Source organism: Mycteria americana, chromosome 1, assembly GCF_035582795.1.
Source record: "Mycteria americana isolate JAX WOST 10 ecotype Jacksonville Zoo and Gardens chromosome 1, USCA_MyAme_1.0, whole genome shotgun sequence".
NCBI classification, from domain to species: domain Eukaryota; kingdom Metazoa; phylum Chordata; class Aves; order Ciconiiformes; family Ciconiidae; genus Mycteria; species Mycteria americana.
In genome coordinates this window covers 209,928,813-209,947,647 of record NC_134365.1, presented here as the reverse complement: position 1 = coordinate 209,947,647, position 18,835 = coordinate 209,928,813, and the positions used below count along the sequence as shown (strand labels likewise).

At 48.4% G+C, this 18,835-nt stretch overlaps 1 protein-coding gene across 2 annotated transcripts in view; it reads right to left on the bottom strand.

Moving 5' to 3' along the window:
• MAML2 (mastermind like transcriptional coactivator 2) overlaps window positions 1–18,271 on the bottom strand; it is a 220,777-nt gene extending 202,506 nt beyond the window's left edge. The window contains exon 1 of one of the 2 annotated variants that reach the window (XM_075491061.1): window positions 16,034–18,271. In XM_075491061.1, the coding sequence (XP_075347176.1) occupies window positions 16,034–16,441 (408 nt within the window). In that variant the 5' untranslated portion in view covers window positions 16,442–18,271. The remainder of the gene's footprint in view (window positions 1–16,033) is intronic. The other variant, XM_075491062.1, reaches the window with a different exon arrangement.
• Between the last annotated feature and the right edge of the window lie 564 nt (window positions 18,272–18,835).

Here is an 18,835-nt window from a genome sequence, read left to right as displayed (position 1 = left end):
CCAAACACCCCTGCTTAATTTTGTGTTGTCTTTTTCAGGACAGTTTTCATGCATAAGCAGACCTTCTGCCTGCTGTGAGTGGGGAAGGCACTGACTGTGTCTCCTGCTAAGCAGCCCATCCTGGCTAGTGCAGAAAGACTTGGCACCACCGCATCTCTAACCTGGCTAAGAGGCAGGAAGCTTTGCGCGTTGGTTCACGTAGGGCCGCTCTTTATTTCTGATGCTGTGTTCTAGGAGTACGGTCCCCTGTTTGAAAGAGCCTGAGGGCCTTAATGGGCCCCTGTAAGCACCTCTGGGTGCTGACCTGCCCTGCTTGGTTTGGGAATCACTTGTTGTGCAATGTGTGCGTCCTTCTTAGCGTTGACTCACTTAAGTTTCTGCTGGAGTGTAACTAGACGGTCCTTTGCTTCAGTAACTGCTATGTAAGAGGAATTGCTGGAAGTGTTTCTGTGATGCAAGAGCAGACAAATAAACAAAAGGGGGAGGCAGTGAGGAGGAGGGTTGATTAACTGGAGCATCCTAACCATGGGCTGCTGAGGAGTGCCACAAGTAAAACTAACTGGAAATAAACACTGACAGTAGCTGTAGCTCATTCCCATCAGGCAAACCAAATGAAATCCAAGGGTGCAGAAACTGTAGGACCTGTTCAGAAAAATTATCTCATTAATAATGTTCCTGAGCGAATGATCAGAGGTATTATTGACATCTATGGCCTTGCATTTGGATTTTGCTGGAGAAACCGTTTAAGACACAGGAAACCTTTGAATAACCCATTTCTGGGCTATAGGGTCTCACAGTCTCCCACACCAAACAGGCTGTGAAACCAGGCCCTCACCACCGCAAAGTCAGTGGGATGGGGGAAGGACAAGACGGTCTGCTGTTTGCAATGCTCAGTGCCCTGCTTCTACAGCTCTTTTAACCTTTGCTCAACAGTATGTCTCATTTCTGCCTCTCTGCCTCGTGCTTTTACCAAGGCCCCAATCTCCTTCCTGTCATTCCTTGATAACAAAGTAATAAATGCAGTAAAGATACTGATATGTTAGATTAGATAAGAGAGGGTTACAAGAGACTGACTGGCACAGTTGTTCATGCAGGACTTAAATGTGTCTTGCTATAGGCAGCTTTGTTTTGCTTCCAAGTCCATTGCTCCTGTAATCTTGTACCCTTACAGACTATTTCAGAAGAAGCTAAATCCTGACAGGTAGCTACTTGCTCCTGTGAGAGGCAATGGCTCTGGACTCCCCTACAAAGCACTTGCATTAAGTTGGTGCCCACAGGAGCTTCAAAGTGAGCATACAGAGAGGTTTGTGAGGCAGGAAAAGGTGATGGCTGAAGAGGGATTAAGTGTTGAGGGAGAAACCCTGATCTGAGGAGACAAAGTGTATCAAGAGAAGGAAGGGCACAAGTTTTAGACATGTGAATGTTTTGTAATAGGGCTCATAAAACAGGAGATCTGGCCACTTGATGCCTGTTGCACTGCTGCTGTGGAGTTGGTCAATTGGATCACTGGGGCTTTTTTCCTTGAAAAATGAAAAAAAGAACTTGGCAGGAGGCAAGTGCTTTTTCGCCCCCTCCTTGAAAGGATTATTATCCTGCTCTGTACAGATTCGCTTTCCTATTCCCAGGGTAATTTTCAAACTTTCTTTGCTTACATGTCATAGGACTGTACAGAGAGAGACACCCAGGCACTGACAGCAAAATTTCACTCTCCTCCTTTGCCCTTCAGCTCTGCTGCTGCCCTCAGCGCCTAGCACTGGCCTCTAACACCACACTAAGATCGATGGTTACCACATGTGCTGGGAAGTCCAGGCACCCCAGCACCCAGCAAGGACCAAGCACCCGTGAGAAACAGTGAGCCTGAGAGATGGAGTTTCAGCATTAACGCTGGATTTCCTGGCTGGGACCTGCCTGTGTGTGGTATGCCCAGAGTCTTTTACAGGTAAATCCCTTTTTAATAAATTATTGCCTTAATTTTTAAAAATATATTTTCAGTAATATATTTAAAGAATGAAAAGCCAAAACAGAGGGAAAGCAGAAACAGTGACAGATCAGAAGGCGGCAATGATAAAATAATAATTCAGCCTTCTCTGAAGGAGCAACACTTGCATCGTTGGCAAGAAAAGAGACTGGACAGTCTCTTACTAGCACAATTTGGGATTTTTCCTAGACCACGCATAACTAGCAAGGAAGGAAATGGGCCTTTTACATTTGTTCTCTAGTATTTCTAACTTTTAAAGAAACAACAAGGCCTGTCTTTATACAAGGCATTTAAAAATAGTGGGTTTGCTGTACAGCAAACCAAAATGTCATGTTAGTACTACAAGCATCATTTCAGAAAGTAACTACCAAATAGGTAACTACTTCTTAGGTAAATACAAAGAATACTTTGACCTCTGGCACTGATGGATGACTCATTGACTGATGCACTGATGTCACATGTTGGGTCTTTTTTGTGAGCAATGTCCCCAGTCTATATCCTTGACTCAAGCAAAATCTCCTAGGGATAAATTTTCCAAAGCACTCCACAGATTTTAGGCTGAGATCCAAAAATCCAATTAGGTGTCCAGTTCCCATTGGTTTCAGTTCAATACAGGGAAGATTAGATGCCTAGATGTTATAAGTCAAAAAGATTCGGACTCCTAGCTGTTCCCAAATTGATCATTGGGATGCAGGAGAGGAATCCAAGGGTCTAAGGGTCCAACTCACCATCAAGTGCAGTCATAGAAATACTGCTAACTGTGTAAGAACATTTCCTTTCTAAGACTTAATTGCTCTTCATTTAATTGTAATTGCTTTAAATAATCTGCACATGAGCACGCAACACAATGTTCTGTAATGAACATTACAGTGGCATGTAGGCAGCAGCACTACCAAAATGTATTTAGAGTTCAGAGACACTCAGATTCCGGAGCACGAGTCAAAATGTAAGAGATGACCAGGAGAGCCTCCACATTTCCTGCCTTGCCCACACCACCCTGCCCTATTTAAGAGTCATTAAAAATACAAGATAGCGGATGTACTACTATTCTTAAAACTTTGGTGTACTCTTAAGTATTTTCTGAATCAGGCCAATAAGGATGCCTTCTCCAATATGGGGTCCCACTTCAAGGAAGCAGCGCTCAAACTGAAAAGCGTTTAATCCTATGTTTAACTTCACACATATTCTTTTAAGTATTTTTCTGAACTGGAGCCTGAGCATTCACAATTGCATGCCCAGTTTGTGAACACCCATTCCCTACGGTGAGGGACCAGAGAACCTACAAGTGCACTGTCAACTCACAGAAGTTTTTGCTCTAAGTTTCTGGTGACAATGACGCAGGACCTTTGAGCTCATCCTTTAGAAATCTAATGAGAGGAGGAGCGAATACAGTCGTGGTCATTAGGTTTCCAGTTGAAGCAAAGACAGAAAGACAGCTAGAGAAGCAGTATGAGGGAAGATGAGGAGAACATGTGGAAACCATGTGTTCAGCATCTCTCTGTTAGCCTGGCCCTGTGGCCCTTTCTTCCAAGCTAGAAAAACAACATTACGAAGCAGTGTCAGTAGCATGAAAGGAGAGAAGGGCGGGCAATAGCCCAGGTGAGAGAGGGGTGAATGTGGAGGAGGAGGAATGGCTAATAGCTTCGGGAAGTGGAGGAGGGGAATGACAGAGAAGGACTTTACCAGGGGAAGGGGATGAGTGTGACTTTTGTGAGCGCAAGAGGCAGTGGAAGGCTGCGGTGAAGAGTCCTTCTGACCTGTGTCAAAGAGGCTGTGCTTTGATGAGAGCCTGGGCGACCCAGGCACAGACAGTACGTCCTGGGAGAGGGCTCCGAGAACCACATAATGGACTGTTTCAGTAAATAGCCCTTTCGACACACCGGTCATCCAAACGCAGTTACCCTTCATGGGCTTGACAGAATGAACATGCATCCAGTACACTGGCAAGGGGGTTATCGACCTCACTAGCCATCCTGGCTCTATCAGGGCCCCTCAGATGTATTGTGTGTGGTACAAATGTATGTCAAAGGCCTTACATATGGTTAGTATATATAGAAAGTTTTAGAAGTACATACTGTTTACTCAAGGGACTGGATTAACTTCTGCAGAGCTATTCTGGTCCACCTGAAAATACGTGGACTAAAGGGTCTTATGAAAAGTAGTTACTGTGTATTGGCAAGTGGCACTTTTAAAAACATGAATATCTCGTGTTATGAATGGTTTTGTTTTGTTTTTTAAGTACCAAAAATGACAGGATCGTGTTATACAACTACTGGATACCAATTTTTTTTTTTTTTTTTTCCAGTTCAAAGCTGTTTTTTCCCGCAGTCCCCGAGGGCTAAAAACGCATGTGTTAAACTTGCAGTATAAACTGCCACTGGGAATTACCCCAGTCCTGATGCCTTTGCTTAGATGAATAGCAAGGTCTGTATGGCGATTGACCAAGGCGACAAGAGGGGAGAGGACTGCGGTGCTCCCAGCCCTGCTCACACAGGAGCCTCACAGACTTCAGCCCAGGCACGTCTACAGCTTCCTTAGCTGCTGAGTGCAACACTGATGGCATCCATGTAGCTCCAACACAGAGGATGGTCACGTGTAGTCTGAGGATGGCCTTCGCGCTGCACCTGGGGCACCAGCGGCACAGATAGCAGATTGTGCCTTCACATTGCCTCAGGGCACCCCTCGAAGGACAGTCTAGACTTACCCAAAGAGGTGGCTCACAATAACTTAGCCTGGCATCAGCCATTATCTCTGTTCTGTAAACTCATTACTTGGACGGAAAGCAAGAGGATTTTGTGGTAAAAGGAAAAAAAAAGCAGGGAGGCAGGGGGATGGGGCCAGAGTGTGTTTGCAGCTGCTGGCCATCAAATTTCAATTCAATCAACATGACTGAGTTCCAGCTCCTGAGAAAGAGAGCTTTTGACGACATATTGACATAGGCTGAACTACAGTGGTCCAAGTGGCAGTGCTATAATTATAAGGATTATATTTAATACTGCAGTTGGAAATGAAGGTCTGAAACACTGTGACTCTCTCTCTCCCTAAAAGCTGGCCAAAATATGTCCTAGGAACCATTATGGTGATACACAAAGTTGGTAGGAAAAAAGAACCATCGGAACTCAAATGATTATGAAAGGGGATCATGTGGCAGGCAGCTCACGTCTGCTGGGAGTTGAGCAGTGAGGAGGAAAAATGCGTGTGAAAGGAAGGGCAATTGGATTTGCAGGAAAAATGGGAAGTATTTTTTAAAAGTAGAGAATTAACTGGTTTAAGGAAATAAGTCAATTGATAATTAGTACGCTACTTACTTTTGAATTCGGTTCCTTTTTGTAGCATGTCGTGGACTTCAGCCAGGCTGAGGCCTGTTTGTTGAACAAAGACCAAACCCTGCAAATACTTCTAGACTTGCTTAATTCTACACATCTTGATTTCAGTGCGATTACCCATGTGTGCACAATTAAGCACATGCATAACTGTTTCCGGGAACTGGGCCATAAAGGTAAGCAGCCCCATGTTGAAGACCAAGTGTATCTAGCTTGGAAGGATGTCGAACCAAAAGCTTTTAGAGAAGCAGAGAGAATGCATTTCTTTGGAAAACAAAATAAGTGACTATAAACTAGCATAATGACCAGAAATAAAGAGCTTGATCCGGCATTAGGCTGATGTTCCACAGTGCCACATCCGTAGTATTTCCCAAAGGTGGTTTCAGGAGGGGCCAATCAGATCAGAATCGAGACTCAAGAGCTCAGATGTTGAGATACCATAGCAGTGAGGAAAAGGAAAAAAAGCAGGGGAAGGAGAGGGAAAGAGAAAAATGGGGAAAAGGGGAAAGGAAAAAAAATGAAGGGAAGGGAAAGGAAGGGAAGGGAAGGGAAGGGAAGGGAAGGGAAGGGAAGGGAAGGGAAGGGAAGGGAAGGGAAGGGAAGGGAAGGGAAGGGAAGGGAAGGGAAGGGAAGGGAAGGGAAGGGAAGGGAAGGGAAGGGAAGGGAAGGGAAGGGAAGGGAAGGGAAGGGAAGGGAAGGGAAGGGAAGGGAAGGGAAGGGAAGGGAAGGGAAGGGAAGGGAAGGGAAGGGAAGGGAAGGGAAGGGAAGGGAAGGGAAGGGAAGGGAAGGGAAGGGAAGGGAAGGGAAGGGAAGGGAAGGGAAGGGAAGGGAAGGGAAGGGAAGGGAAGGGAAGGGAAGGGAAGGGAAGGGAAGGGAAGGGAAGGGAAGGGAAGGGAAGGGAAGGGAAGGGAAGGGAAGGGAAGGGAAGGGAAGGGAAGGGAAGGGAAGGGAAGGGAAGGGAAGGGAAGGGAAGGGAAGGGAAGGGAAGGGAAGGGAAGGGAAGGGAAGGGAAGGGAAGGGAAGGGAAGGGAAGGGAAGGGAAGGGAAGGGAAGGGAAGGGAAGGGAAGGGAAGGGAAGGGAAGGGAAGGAAAGGAAAGGAAAGGAAAGGAAAGGAAAGGAAAGGAAAGGAAAGGAAAGGAAAGGAAAGGAAAGGAAAGGAAAGGAAAGGAAAGGAAAGGAAAGGAAAGGAAAGGAAAGGAAAGGAAAGGAAAGGAAAGGAAAGGAAAGGAAAGGAAAGGAAATTGGAGTGTCTGGAGATGGTTTCTAAAGCAACAGAACCCTAAATAAATGGTCTGATTTTCCAAAGTGAAAAACATAAACTGAACAGCCCATGCAGCGTTTTCGCCAACTGTCACTGGGGTGGCATTTCTGCAATCTGGTGGAATGACTCATCCCAAAACAACAACTGTTGCCAACAAGGTCTTTCCTCCAGGTCTAGTTATTTGAATGAGAGAGCTGTAAAAACAAAATAAACAGAAAAATCAGAGGCAACTCCTTGTCTTGGGGCTCAACTCTGAAGCTTCCTGTGAAGCCATCCACTCTCCAAGGTGCCTCCTCAACCCACTGAACAGGAATCAAGGTGATCCTCTAGGCCAAGGAAGGGATCGGCCCTGCTGGAGTGAACCCCTTGTTCATTAAAACAAATTCCTCCTTCTGCACCTAGTCACCACCTCTCACACCATGCATATGTGCAGGATGCATCCTCCTGAGCCATTCTGCCCTCCATGTTAGGGATTTCACTCGGCGGCAAAGATCACCAGGAGAAGCATGACCCTGCCGACAGGTAGCACAGTTCTCAAATGGTTTGAGACAGACACCCTTTAATTCAGTGGGAGCGGACCTGGCCCAAAGAGTACACTGTTGTGCAGTAATTAAACACAGCCCCATTGGCACTGATAAGCATCCTTCTTTGGCTAGTACAAAATACAACAATTTCAAAGACGCTTTCTGAAGCAGTGTTATTTTGCTGAATAATTTATGTCCCTGAGTCCTCTGAAAATGAGCAGCATACACTTCAGCACTGCAATAGCTATTCAGTGGAGACAGTGCACATTGTGTTCAGTAAGCTCATTGCTTAAACACTGTTGCCATGACTATAAGAAAGTGATTATACTATTGTTTACAAGAGACTCTCGATAAGTCATTACCACGGTAGCCAGAGTTTTGCCTCAAGTCACAATTTTTGGGAAGAAAAAAAAATCTCACAGTTATAATTAACTTCGTGATCAAGATAATTCCATTGAAAGACTTTGAAAACTGAATACATCGTACGGTGAGGAATGAAAATAAGTAAGAATCACAAGTGTCTCAGGACTGATGACTCTCTGGTTTTCTGACTGTTTCACTGGTAAATTCCATGGAGAAGAAAAGCCCTGCTAACTAAATAACTGTTGTAACTCGTTTTCAAGGAAGAAATAATTTATAGGGCAAGCACCAATGTAGGAGTTCAACTGTGATGAGTAACTCTGTAAAAACAAACCACTTTGTATACAAAGTAAGGGAAAAAAGACTTAAAAATCTGACTTAGAAGAAACATTTGGGATTATGAAATATGGCATTTCAGTGTCCTGGAATGAAATCCATACCTAGAGCACTTAGTTCTGAATCTTCTAGTGCATATGTCCAGTACATGACCTCTTTATCTCAATAGTGGGCTGATGATCAATAGTTTCCAAAACTAAGAAGTAACTCTGAAGCTGTCAGAAAGTCATCCTCACATTTCCTATGGACAGTAACAGGCCGCAGAACACAAAGCAAAGAGATGATTAATAGAGTGCTGGACTAGGAGTCAGGAAATCTGGGCTCCGTTCCCAGCTCTGCCACTGACCTGCTGTTTGACCTTGGGCAAGACACTTGACCTTTCTGTGCTTCTGTTCCTCCTTCCATTCTTTGTCTATCTTGTCTCTTGAGGCCCTAAGGTATGCAGGGAAGGGCATGGTTCTCACTGGGTGTTTGTATAACACCTACTCTAGGGAGGTGCCTGCAGAGCTCTGTAATAAAGCCAGGGTACCACAGGGATGACTCTTGCACAATAGCATGTTTTGTTTCAAAACAGAAGAGCCACGATGAACCTTCTTGGGGTTTCATCTGCTAGTCCAGGACCTTACCGGGTCTTTCAGCCAGCTTCACGCTCAGGCAGCAGGTAAATGGGTTTGCAAGATCTGCTTCCTCACTGTGTCAGAAGCACTTTCATGCCGATTTCTAATTGGTATTAATTTCTGCACCTTGAGTCAGCTGGATTTGCAAGCGCATCAGAATTATAACTGAGTGACATAGATAGCTACAGGAGCCATTCCTGAACAAAAGGAATTTCTTCAGGGAAATGCCAACACCTGTATGTGAAGCCACGGGCGTGAGGTATTTTAAAACTAAAACCAAAATAAATTATAATTTTTCAGTGTGTTGGAGTTTTGTCTAAGTTATTCAATTAAGAAATATTTTTGAGTCTTTCTCCCACCCCAAGCCATAAACATGAACCTTCCTCCATTACTACCAGATGGGAGGCAACACATGCAGGACAAGGTAGCTCCCACCTGCTAGTGCTGGGGTGCAGCTGCAGCCTCGACAGAGAGCAGATGACTTGCGTATATGCTCTCAGTTCCAGCCCCGCTTTGCTCCGTTTGCTGGAGCATCAAGTACATGAAGTGCTTGAACACAGCTGACTTAATTGGGAGACTAATTTGAGTACAAACTGATGCAGAATCAAGAGCAAGTAAAGCAAGAAAATATGAAGCATACATTTATGATTATGAATGAAAAGTTGGGAAATGCTTTGCTCTCCTAAAAAGAAGGGGCACTGCCACATCTTGCACTTTTATTGTGAAACTTGGCAATGCGGTGCCATAAAAACCCAGCTCTGGGAGTCATGTGATTGTGTAAAAGACTCATTTGGGTTTGCATTTTCAGTACTCATACCTGTGGGTCAAAGGCTGAAAAGGTGATTTGAGTGCACCTCAAAGGCTCAAAACACAGAATTCAAATAAGAAGAATACATCAACTCATATACATTGCCTGCAGCTTTGCCAAAGCAAATGTTCAAATATCCTGTCTTAGGCTCCGTCAATAATGAATTTGGCTTCTAAGCCGTAAACCTCACCATCAGATCTCAATGCACTTTACAAAGGTGATAAATAGTATTTTTCGTAAAGGAAACTGAGGTTTATGGAAGTGAAATAACAGGAGTAATCTGTTGAATAGATCCTAGAGTCAGAGTAGAAATGCTGAGTTTTTAGTTTACAGCACACTCACCTAAGAACTGTTGCTTGAGAGTTGCAGGTATTTTGTATTAGGTATTGGTGTTGGCACTTCAGTACAATTACGGATTGATTACCTGCATCTAATAATACTTTGGAAGAACTTGACAAGGTATGACAAATTCACAGGTTGGCTCTCAAGTGGCTACAGGAAGCTTTTCATGGGAAATATGGGGTATAAATAGTTTATGCTTTCATCTAAAAAGAAAAAAAAAAATCTGTCTCTTAATACTGTTAAGTTGAAAAGGTGATCCAAATCTCACTTGGCACCAACTCCTTCTTTTCTGTAGCCAAGACCACTGCCTCTTTCACTGCTCAAAACTGTTCCAAATTGTAGCAGTATGATATGGGTAAGATCCTTTTCAGGTTTACAGCCACTGATTCAGATTTGTGGAAAACACAGCCCTGTTATGAATCCCATCAGCTTCATCCTGCTGCTGCTGGGAGTACCATCACTGGGAAGTGATACAGGGGAATGCTGACATGCAGACACCAGAGAGAGGCCAAAGAGCAAAGACCTTGTTCCTCTTCTCTCCGGAGCAGCCAGGTGGCTAAAGCTCTTCTACATACCATGTAGCTGATTGTGTGCCCTCTAATGTGTTGCATAGTGGTTTCTTTAATCACGTTCCTGAACTCCATAGAAGTGATGGCATCAGGTCATTATCATGTAGAGTTGGGCCCTCAGCAGAGACCAGGGTCCCATGTGCTAGGCAGTGAGATGGTGCCACCTGAAGAGCTCAAGCATAGAAAGGAAGTAGTGGCACAACAGGGGACATGTGCTTGCTGGCAGAGCTGGCACCTCCATGCCAGTGCTTTGTTAGCTGGAACAGCTTGCCAGCTTCCAGCTCCTCCTACACCACATATGAGGGGCAATATAAATGGAACAGTGGAGATACTACCCTTCCCAAAGTTGTCAAAGGGACCAGGATGGAGCCCTTCTTTTCCAGTAATGAGACATGAGTGAAGTTTCAGTTTCATAAGCCAACAGCCTCAATAGAAAGGCAGACTACAACTGGCCTCTGAAGATGATATCTTGGTAGAAAGGACCGTTGACAGCAGTTAGGAAGAGGAAGAGGGGCATGTTATGGCCTTTCTTAACCTGCCAAGTGACTAACCTAGTTGCTGGGTTTTTTTTGGTCACTGCAAGCTAACCAAACCCCACATACACCTTCTTGCAGGCAGTGTTCTTTGCGAGGGGAGAAGTAATAATAGTGAGATAAGTCAAAGTTTCGGCAAAGCAGCTTCTCTGAGTCAGACATACCTTTCTAAGGTTCAGATTTCCCCACAGACCAGCTAATATTTTTGCTGGAGTCACACTTCTCAGCGCAGAAGAAACAGAAGCTGTATATCACTCTCCTTTGTTGTGGTGCTACACACAAAAGACTCAATTTGAGTATCGCAGGGGAGGCGAGAGCTGTATCAGAGGACATACTGTAATAGTCAGGGAAGTTAAGAAGCCCATGGGTTGGCCTCAGAGAGCGTGTCAAGTCCAGGCAGACAAACTGTTCCTCTGCTCGCTACCTACAGAAACTTTGGTGGTAAAACAGTCTGTTAAATAGTTTCAGAATGGAGGAGACGTTCATTAAATGTATTCAAAGCTTAAAAAGCTTCAAAGGAGGCAAGTGATTTGATTGGAGAGCTAGGACTGAAAAGGCTCCGACACTAGCATACATTTAACAAATTCACTTGCTGAACTTTTCATTAAATATAGCTTTTATGTAGCTTCCAGGGGGTCTTCTTGATTTTGGTTCAGAAAACGTTCTCACAGCTGAGGGGAACAAAGGTTTTAAATGGCGCCCATGTCCATCCTAACCAAATGGCTCCCAGCAGGCCAGAGGTCCCATGACAGCAGATCAAAGTTTTCTACCCACAAAGGCAATGTGACTTATTCATTTTACCTGACTCGGCTACACAAATTGTCTTTATCAGAACCCAGCTTCGCTCCCACAGAAGCACAAGGAGCAGACAGCAGTCCTTCACCTCACAAACAGAATATTTCATTGCTTTGGCACCAAACTTTGTTAGTCAAAAGATCCCACTCCAGCTTTGCAGAATGGTTTGTGCTTTAATCCACCTGTACTCACTGCACCGTAACGTCACCTCACCCCACAGATGGTCACCTTATACTGCTTGCTTCAGAGCGCTTCCAAAAGTTATGCACGTCCAGAACCAGAAAATGCAGCTACTTCTGCAGGGTACCCTGGCAGCCAACTAGCAAACAAAGCTTGGGAGATGGGGGAAGTGTAAACTTGGGCCAAAGATACCAGAGCACAATCCTTCCTTTTAAAATACTTGAGGATCTTTAATGCTAGCAGAGGAGAGGTCAAACCTCAGCAAGCACAGCGTGGATCATAAAAAAAAGTTATTAGGAAACAAAGTCAGGGCTTCCATGATCATTTAAAGGATCTCCGCATAAAATAACTGCCTAAATTGAGGTTTTACAAGCCAAACTTGGCTCTTGGCACCTGTCAGGCAACCCTGTCTTCCACTGAGGTCCTCAGGGAACTGGGACAAACCCATTGACTCTTCCAGATTTTGATGTTGATGAGAATTTAGGGGAGTAGGAGGAATTAACCCATTCTCCTCTTCTTTGGCTACATCATCTTTATGGGACTGTTTTCCCTTTTCTTTTTCACCTGCTTGCAGACTACATCTGGGGAGCATGCCACTTTCACAATCACTCTTCTGAGTACAGAAAATATTAATATATTTAATTAATATGTTTAATTAATCCTTATAATGATAAATTCAGTGCAACTTCGAGATGAGTGAAAGTAGAACAAGCCACCTGTGACTGATGACAAACGTCGCTTAACACACTCAGAGAAGATGTTGCCACCAGTGTGATGGCTGCAGTGAAAGAACCTGACCAGAACAATACAATAATGCCCGTGAAACAGAGTTCCTGGCTTGCACAGAGCAAAATGAACAGTGCTCAGCCTATGTCAGAAGAACGAAATAATGAATCGGCCACCGGAGATTTGAAACTGCTGTACAAGAACTTTGGTATTACCAGTTCAATGCTTAAGCCACTGAGGAATGCCCTCCAGAGCTAACTGTTTATGTATAACATAAATAATATAAACAGCTAAGTGCTGGAGGACATATACATACATATAGATGTATGTGTAAAAGAAAGACAGAATATTTTATCTGTTCCACTCTGCACCATGAAAAGTAACACCACCATATAAATAAACAAATGTCAGCTCTTGGGAAATGCAGGGAGGCAGAAAGTACAAAAGCTTTCCTAGCCGTGTCCCGAAGAATAAATTTCTCCTTGATGTGCACCCACATCCATTGGTCCAGCTAAAAAATCTGCTCTCCACTCTCCAATTAGAAAATGCTGCTGCCAAAGATGCTTTCTCAAAAATCAAAGAAACACTGCCAAATTACGCCCAAACCAAACCCCACTAAAAACTCTTCCTTCTGCCGGTTTTAAAATGTCCGCTGGGAAAAGATAATTATCAAATAACAGTATCAACAACGTCAGATAATCACTTCAAGCTCTTTGATATGTTCAAGTGAACGTCGTCTCAAATGTTATCAAGTGTCAATTATTTACTCTTGAGTCCAACTGTGTAAACAACCCATCCAATGCCACTAAACATGGCAGGCGCACTTGTAAGAAGAGCAGTGGGACCTGCAAAGCAAAGGAAACAACCCAGCTATTTTCAGGAGAGGAAGTGTGGGGACAGTCTTGGTTTTGCAGAACAAAGAGCGTCCTGATAGCCAGAACTCCCCAAAGAGAGTTATGACTGCCTTTGCGCTTATCTGTGTGGATTTTTTTTAACTGGTGAAGCTGCAGCAAGGCAGGTGGAGCTTTACAATCCCCCTATGGAGTGAGAGATGTGTCCAATCTCACATTCTCAGTGTGTGAGACTCACACAAACGCTCCTGCCTTGTGCTTCCTTCTGCCAGAGCTCTACCTGCCACAACTGAAGCTCAGAGCTGCACCTTGTTCCAGGACCCTGCGCACAAGCAAAAAGGGTTTGCTATAAGCAAGAAGCCTGGCATTAGAGGAATAGTGCATATAAGGCTTCCACTGGATTTCCTCTTGGGAAACACCCCATAGAGGATGAATTCTGCTTAGAGATGTTTCTCTTCCCCATCCCTTTGTAATGCACAAGGCAACAGGCTTAGTCTGCCATGTCCTTCCTCTTCAAGTACCCTTGGAATAACTGGTAGAGCAAATTCCTCCTCCAGCTATGGCTGGAGCAAAAGCAAGACCCCATTATTTCCTGGCCCATCCCTGCCCTCTGAATTTTCAAGAACAGGAGCACAATGCTGTGCTACCTGGTATATGACCCTCAGCCACTTGAATTCATCCCCCTCAGACACTGTGTGGTTTGCTTTTCCTTTTTAATATTTGCAACAATGTTCTAAGGAGCTCTTGGTAAGGGGAACATGTGCCTCCATGACACAGAGACGTCACTTTGAACCGATGCCTTTCTCTGTTCCTTAATTAGGCAGTCCTACCAGAGCAGCAAATGAGGAATGTCTGTGTCAAGCACAGAGTGGGAGGATCAGCGATGTGCAGTGATACCATTACAATACTGCTTCATGAGCCAGCATTTCTTCAGTGTCAAAACATGGTTCAGGGCCCCAAACGTCATGCTCAGTGAAGTCACGTACCTTGTCAGCAGGATTACCGAATGCTAGCGTGCAAAAACGAGGGGGACTTTGTCAGACTTCTCCCTTGTCAAAGACATGTATGTGCAGAGTTATCTGGGAGGTAATGCAACATGCAGCATGGAGCAAGGGCTGTGCATGGCATTCTCCAGCAAAGAGCAGGTTAACAATCGTTACCAGTATTTCAGAAACAAGGGCAATCTCTCGGCATTTAAAAGAGGAAAATCTTTCAATATTTTCTTTGGAGTTGTTTCATTTAGCACTTTCAAACAGCTGCCTCCAGCTATTTCATAATAATAGTAACAACTAGTAAAAAAACCTGAAAACAAAAAAACCCCACACAGGCCTGTTCCCTGATTTCAGAAAGTAGATTTTTCTGGGACGTACGTTATTAGGCAAAAGCCTTTCTTTTTTTCCCATAAGACAAGTGCAAAGCATTTCATTAATACGCACTGGAAAAATAAGATAATGGCTTTCTTGATTGTGACGAGGAACGTGGGGAGATTTAATCTGAACACTGAGTCAGGTCGAAGCGCCTAAACTCCCCTCGGACACAATGTTATCGCATTAATGCTTACATCATCACCCTCACTAAACGATGCTGAGTAATGCAGCCCCAAACATTGATCCATGCACTGCAGCGAACTCACGGGTAAGAAAGGAGAAACAACCACAAAGGTCCTGTTTTAGCATACGTCAGGCACTAAGAAAGATAGGTTTGATGTCTCGAGCGGAGGGAGCGATCTATTTCCAGCCGTTCGAATAGCAGCCACGGGCCTATCAGGACGCAGTCACTCCTCTTAATATTTCGCATGTGTGCCGAGAATTAAGAGTTGGAAGGCAGCACAGCGCAGCACACGCCTTCAAAAGCATGGTACACGGACTGCTCGTATAAAGTAACAGGAGACAAGGCTTCGCCTCCTTGACATGTTCAGAGTAATTTCCAGTTGAAAAAGGTCAACGTATCATTTACAAAGTGGCAGCGCCTGGAAAACTCTTGTAACTCTGCTCGCGAAACACAGCCGGTGGTGATAACAAACCGACCCTTTCTGGTGCTCGGAGCACCGGGCGCGAGACGCTGTCGCTCGGCTGAACGTCGCCGTGCGCTCCCGCGCAGCGCTGCTTCTGCACGCGCCTGCCGGTCGCTGAGGTACGCAGCTGAACCGCACGCACGGGCTCTCGTTTCTCGGCACTGCCCGTCTGCCTCGTGCCTAAGTATCGGCCGCGTTCGAGGGACACGGCAGCAAACCGCTGCCTCGAGTGGAAATAGCTGCCTGAAGCCCTGGCGAACGGGATAAAATGGGGCAGGGGGGCAGTTTTGAACATGGGCGATACTTCAGCGCTACTTTTCACCCCTGCTTGGGGATGCGCTGACAGCGTTTGCCGCTGGTGCCCCCCCTCAGGGATGCCTGCTGTCACCGCCTTGGCGGGGCGATGGCAGAGGCACGTGACGCATTCTTAGGACCACAGCCTGGTTTAAAAAAACCCAAGCAGTCCCCAAATCCCTTCGAGGGAGGACACGTCCCTCCGCTGCCCCGCTCCGGGCCTGGCAGACCCGCCCACCGCTCCTCAGACCCGCGATGCCACCGCGGGGCCCGGCACCCGGTAGGGACCGTGGCAGGGGGTACGAGGAGCAGCGGGCCGAGCCGGGTGGCCACGGACACCCCCCCCCCCCCCCCAGGACCGCCCTCGGGTGGGGACGGGCCTCGGCCTCGGCGCTGACCCCACCTTCGCGCCTCGCCTGAGGGACGGCTGCGGGGGCGGGGGTGCCTGAGCGGGGCAGGGGCTTCTCCTCGCAGCCGCGCGTCGCGGCCCCTCCCCGCCGACAGGGGGCGCTGTGACTCACCGCCAGGAGGGCCGAGGCGCGCTGCTCCCCCGCCGGCTGCTCCCCGTTGATGCCGCCGTTGCTGAGGAGGTGCTGGTGGTAGTCCGGGGGCGCGGCGGCGGCGGCGGCGGCGGCGGGGGTGGCCGCGCCGGCGGCGGCGGCCGCCTTGGGGTGCTTGCCGGCCTTGCGGGCGCCCTGCCCCTGCTGCACGAGGTGGAGGAGCTGCAAGGTGCTCTCCCGCTCGCGGTCGGAGCTCTCGGCGCGGCCCCGCTCGTAGCGCCCCTCGCAGCTGAGGTGGTGCTGGCGGCAGACGGCGATGCGGGCCCGCAGCCGCTCGACGATGGCGCTGTGCACCCGGGGCGCCGCCGGGCCCCCCCCCAGCAGCCCGGCCCCCAGCCCCGCGGCCTGGGGGGGAGCCGTGTCGCCCATCGCTGGCTGCCGGTCCTGGCCCTCCGGATGGGTCGGTCCTCACTGCCGCATGGAGGGGGGGCGGGGGGGGGGGGGGGGAGAGGCGGGGGCAGCGGCGGGAGCCCGAGCCCGGGGGCTGGCGGCGGGGCGGAGGGCGGTCAGCCCCGCGCCCCCAGCCCACCCCCACCCGGCCCCCGGGCGGTGACGGCCCCGCGGGGGGTTGACAGATCGGGGGTGGGACGGGGCGGAGGGGGCGTCCGGCGGCCGCTAGGGTTGTGCCAGCATCGGCCGGGCGGGAGGGGCGGGGGTCGGGGCCGGGCGGCCCCCGCCGAGGGGCTCCGCGGGGCGGGAAGGGCGCCCGGGGAGGGGGGACGGGGGGACGGGGAGGGGGTCTCCGCCGGGGGAGGAGGGCGGAAAAAAAAATAAAGCGAGCCGCTGCCTCCAAAACGAATCCCTGGACGAAGCAGATCTCCCTCGGGAATGAGTGAGACTTGGCAGGTTTATGGATTTTATTTTATTTCGGGGGAGCGGGGACGTTATTCCTTGAAGTGGAAATTTATGCAAGGAAAGGCATTGCCGTGCTCGGCGGCACGGAGGAACCCCCCGGCGGACCAAAAATCTGTAGATTTGGTGGAGTGGGGTTTGTTGGGGTTGTTTTTTTTTTTTTAAAGTCTTAGTAAATGTGCAAATAAAGAGCCGGGGAGGGAGGAGGAGGCGGCTCGGGTTAGTTTAGTCTTTGTGCTTTCTCGTTCCTCTCGCCCGCTCTTTGCTGGCCGCTCTTCGGTTTATTACTGTGTCCAACTGTCTGCCGCTAAATTGTAGTTCCTCTAAAAATAAGAGACGGATCCCCCGGTCCGGAACAATGTCAGTCAGTGGACTTCCAGACCGCGCTTCGCCTTCAGTTAATCCAGCCACTGGATAAATTCCGTATTGCTTTCAGTGCTTATTTCCCCCCTTAGTAATAAAGCAGCAAGCTACGAACCCAGGCAAAGAACTCCTCTCTCGTACTTTCCCTTATACTCCCAGATATCGAATAGTTTCAAGTACAGTTTCGAAAGAAAAGCACGGGGGAAAAAAAAAGGGGGGAAGAAAAAAAAAAAAGCCAAGCCAGCCCCTCTTCAGACAGTAATTACAAACGGAGAGTTGCACTTACAAACTTCCAGCATTTTGCACCCAGAGCAGTCCAGCCACTTTTCCTTTGTGTTTTTGTATATTCCATCCCCGACCCGCTGGGGTGGCTGGTTGCCGGTGGGTTATCGGCGCTGCCTCCGCCGGACGCCGCCGCCGCCGGGTGCCCGCGCCGGCGCTGCCCGCTGCCCGTCCGTGCGTGCGGAGCGGAGCGGTGCGGAGCGGAGCGGAGCGGAGCGGCGCGGCGGTGCGGGGCGCTGCGGGGGCGGGAGGCGGGTGTCACCGCGCGGCCGGGGACGCGGCGCCGGGGAGGCCGGGGCGAGGCGCGGAGCCTCCCAGCGGCCGCGGAGGGGAGTCGGGCCGCCGCCGCTCCGCGGGAGGTATTTGCATGGGAGGAAGCCAAGGAAATCCCCTTTCCCCTCCTCGCTCAGTACCTGGGTGCCGGGCCGGGGCGCGGGCGGGCGGTGCGCGCCTGAGCAGCCGCCGCGGAGCGCAGCCTCCCGCTCTCCCTCCTCCCCCGGCGGCGAGACCTTCAGGCGAGTGCGAGGGAGTTCTCAAATAAATCACGGCGCCGCGCTCCTCTCCCAGCTGGATTTCTCTGGAACAGACGGTAGAAAAACAAGCGGTGCCTTCTAGGGCGCTCTCATGCGCGGGGCGAGTGCACGACACGAGGTCAGGCTTGGGATGTGGGAGCTCCGGGCTCTGACTTGAGCTTCTTGGGTGTCCGGGGCAAGTCACGTAGTGCCTGCGCTTTGGTTCCTCCCTGGGAAAGCCACAGCCTTGGTGCTTCTCTTGCCCGACTCCTCTGTTTGGAGCAGGGGTGGCCGACTGCGAGATCTGACCCCTGGTACTGGCCTTGCTGCAGCCATCAGGTTCTGCGTGTTGCTGTAGGTGAGCTGTGAAGGAGGATGCAGAAATAGCTGGGAGCTGGTCGGCTTTATTAAAGCAACACGCCATTGTGCTACTGTGGCTGTATTATCTGAATTCCCAAATACCTCTTTGGGAATAAAAATGGCCCCCAAGCATGTGGGGACACATCCCTGATGGAAAATCCTTAGGGTCTTTTGGGACTCTACAGTCCCTAATACAAGGGTGCATCATTCATTTAGTTCTGCAGTGGGTCCAGTCAGAAAAATACACAAATTCTGTCACAACATTACCGGGAGCATGAAGCTGAGGATGAGGAGGAACTAACGATAACCCTCTCCAGTGGTTTTATCCCCTTCCAAGGTCATACATGCAAATGCTTTAAATGGCAACGATGAAATGACACATTCCTGGAAATTC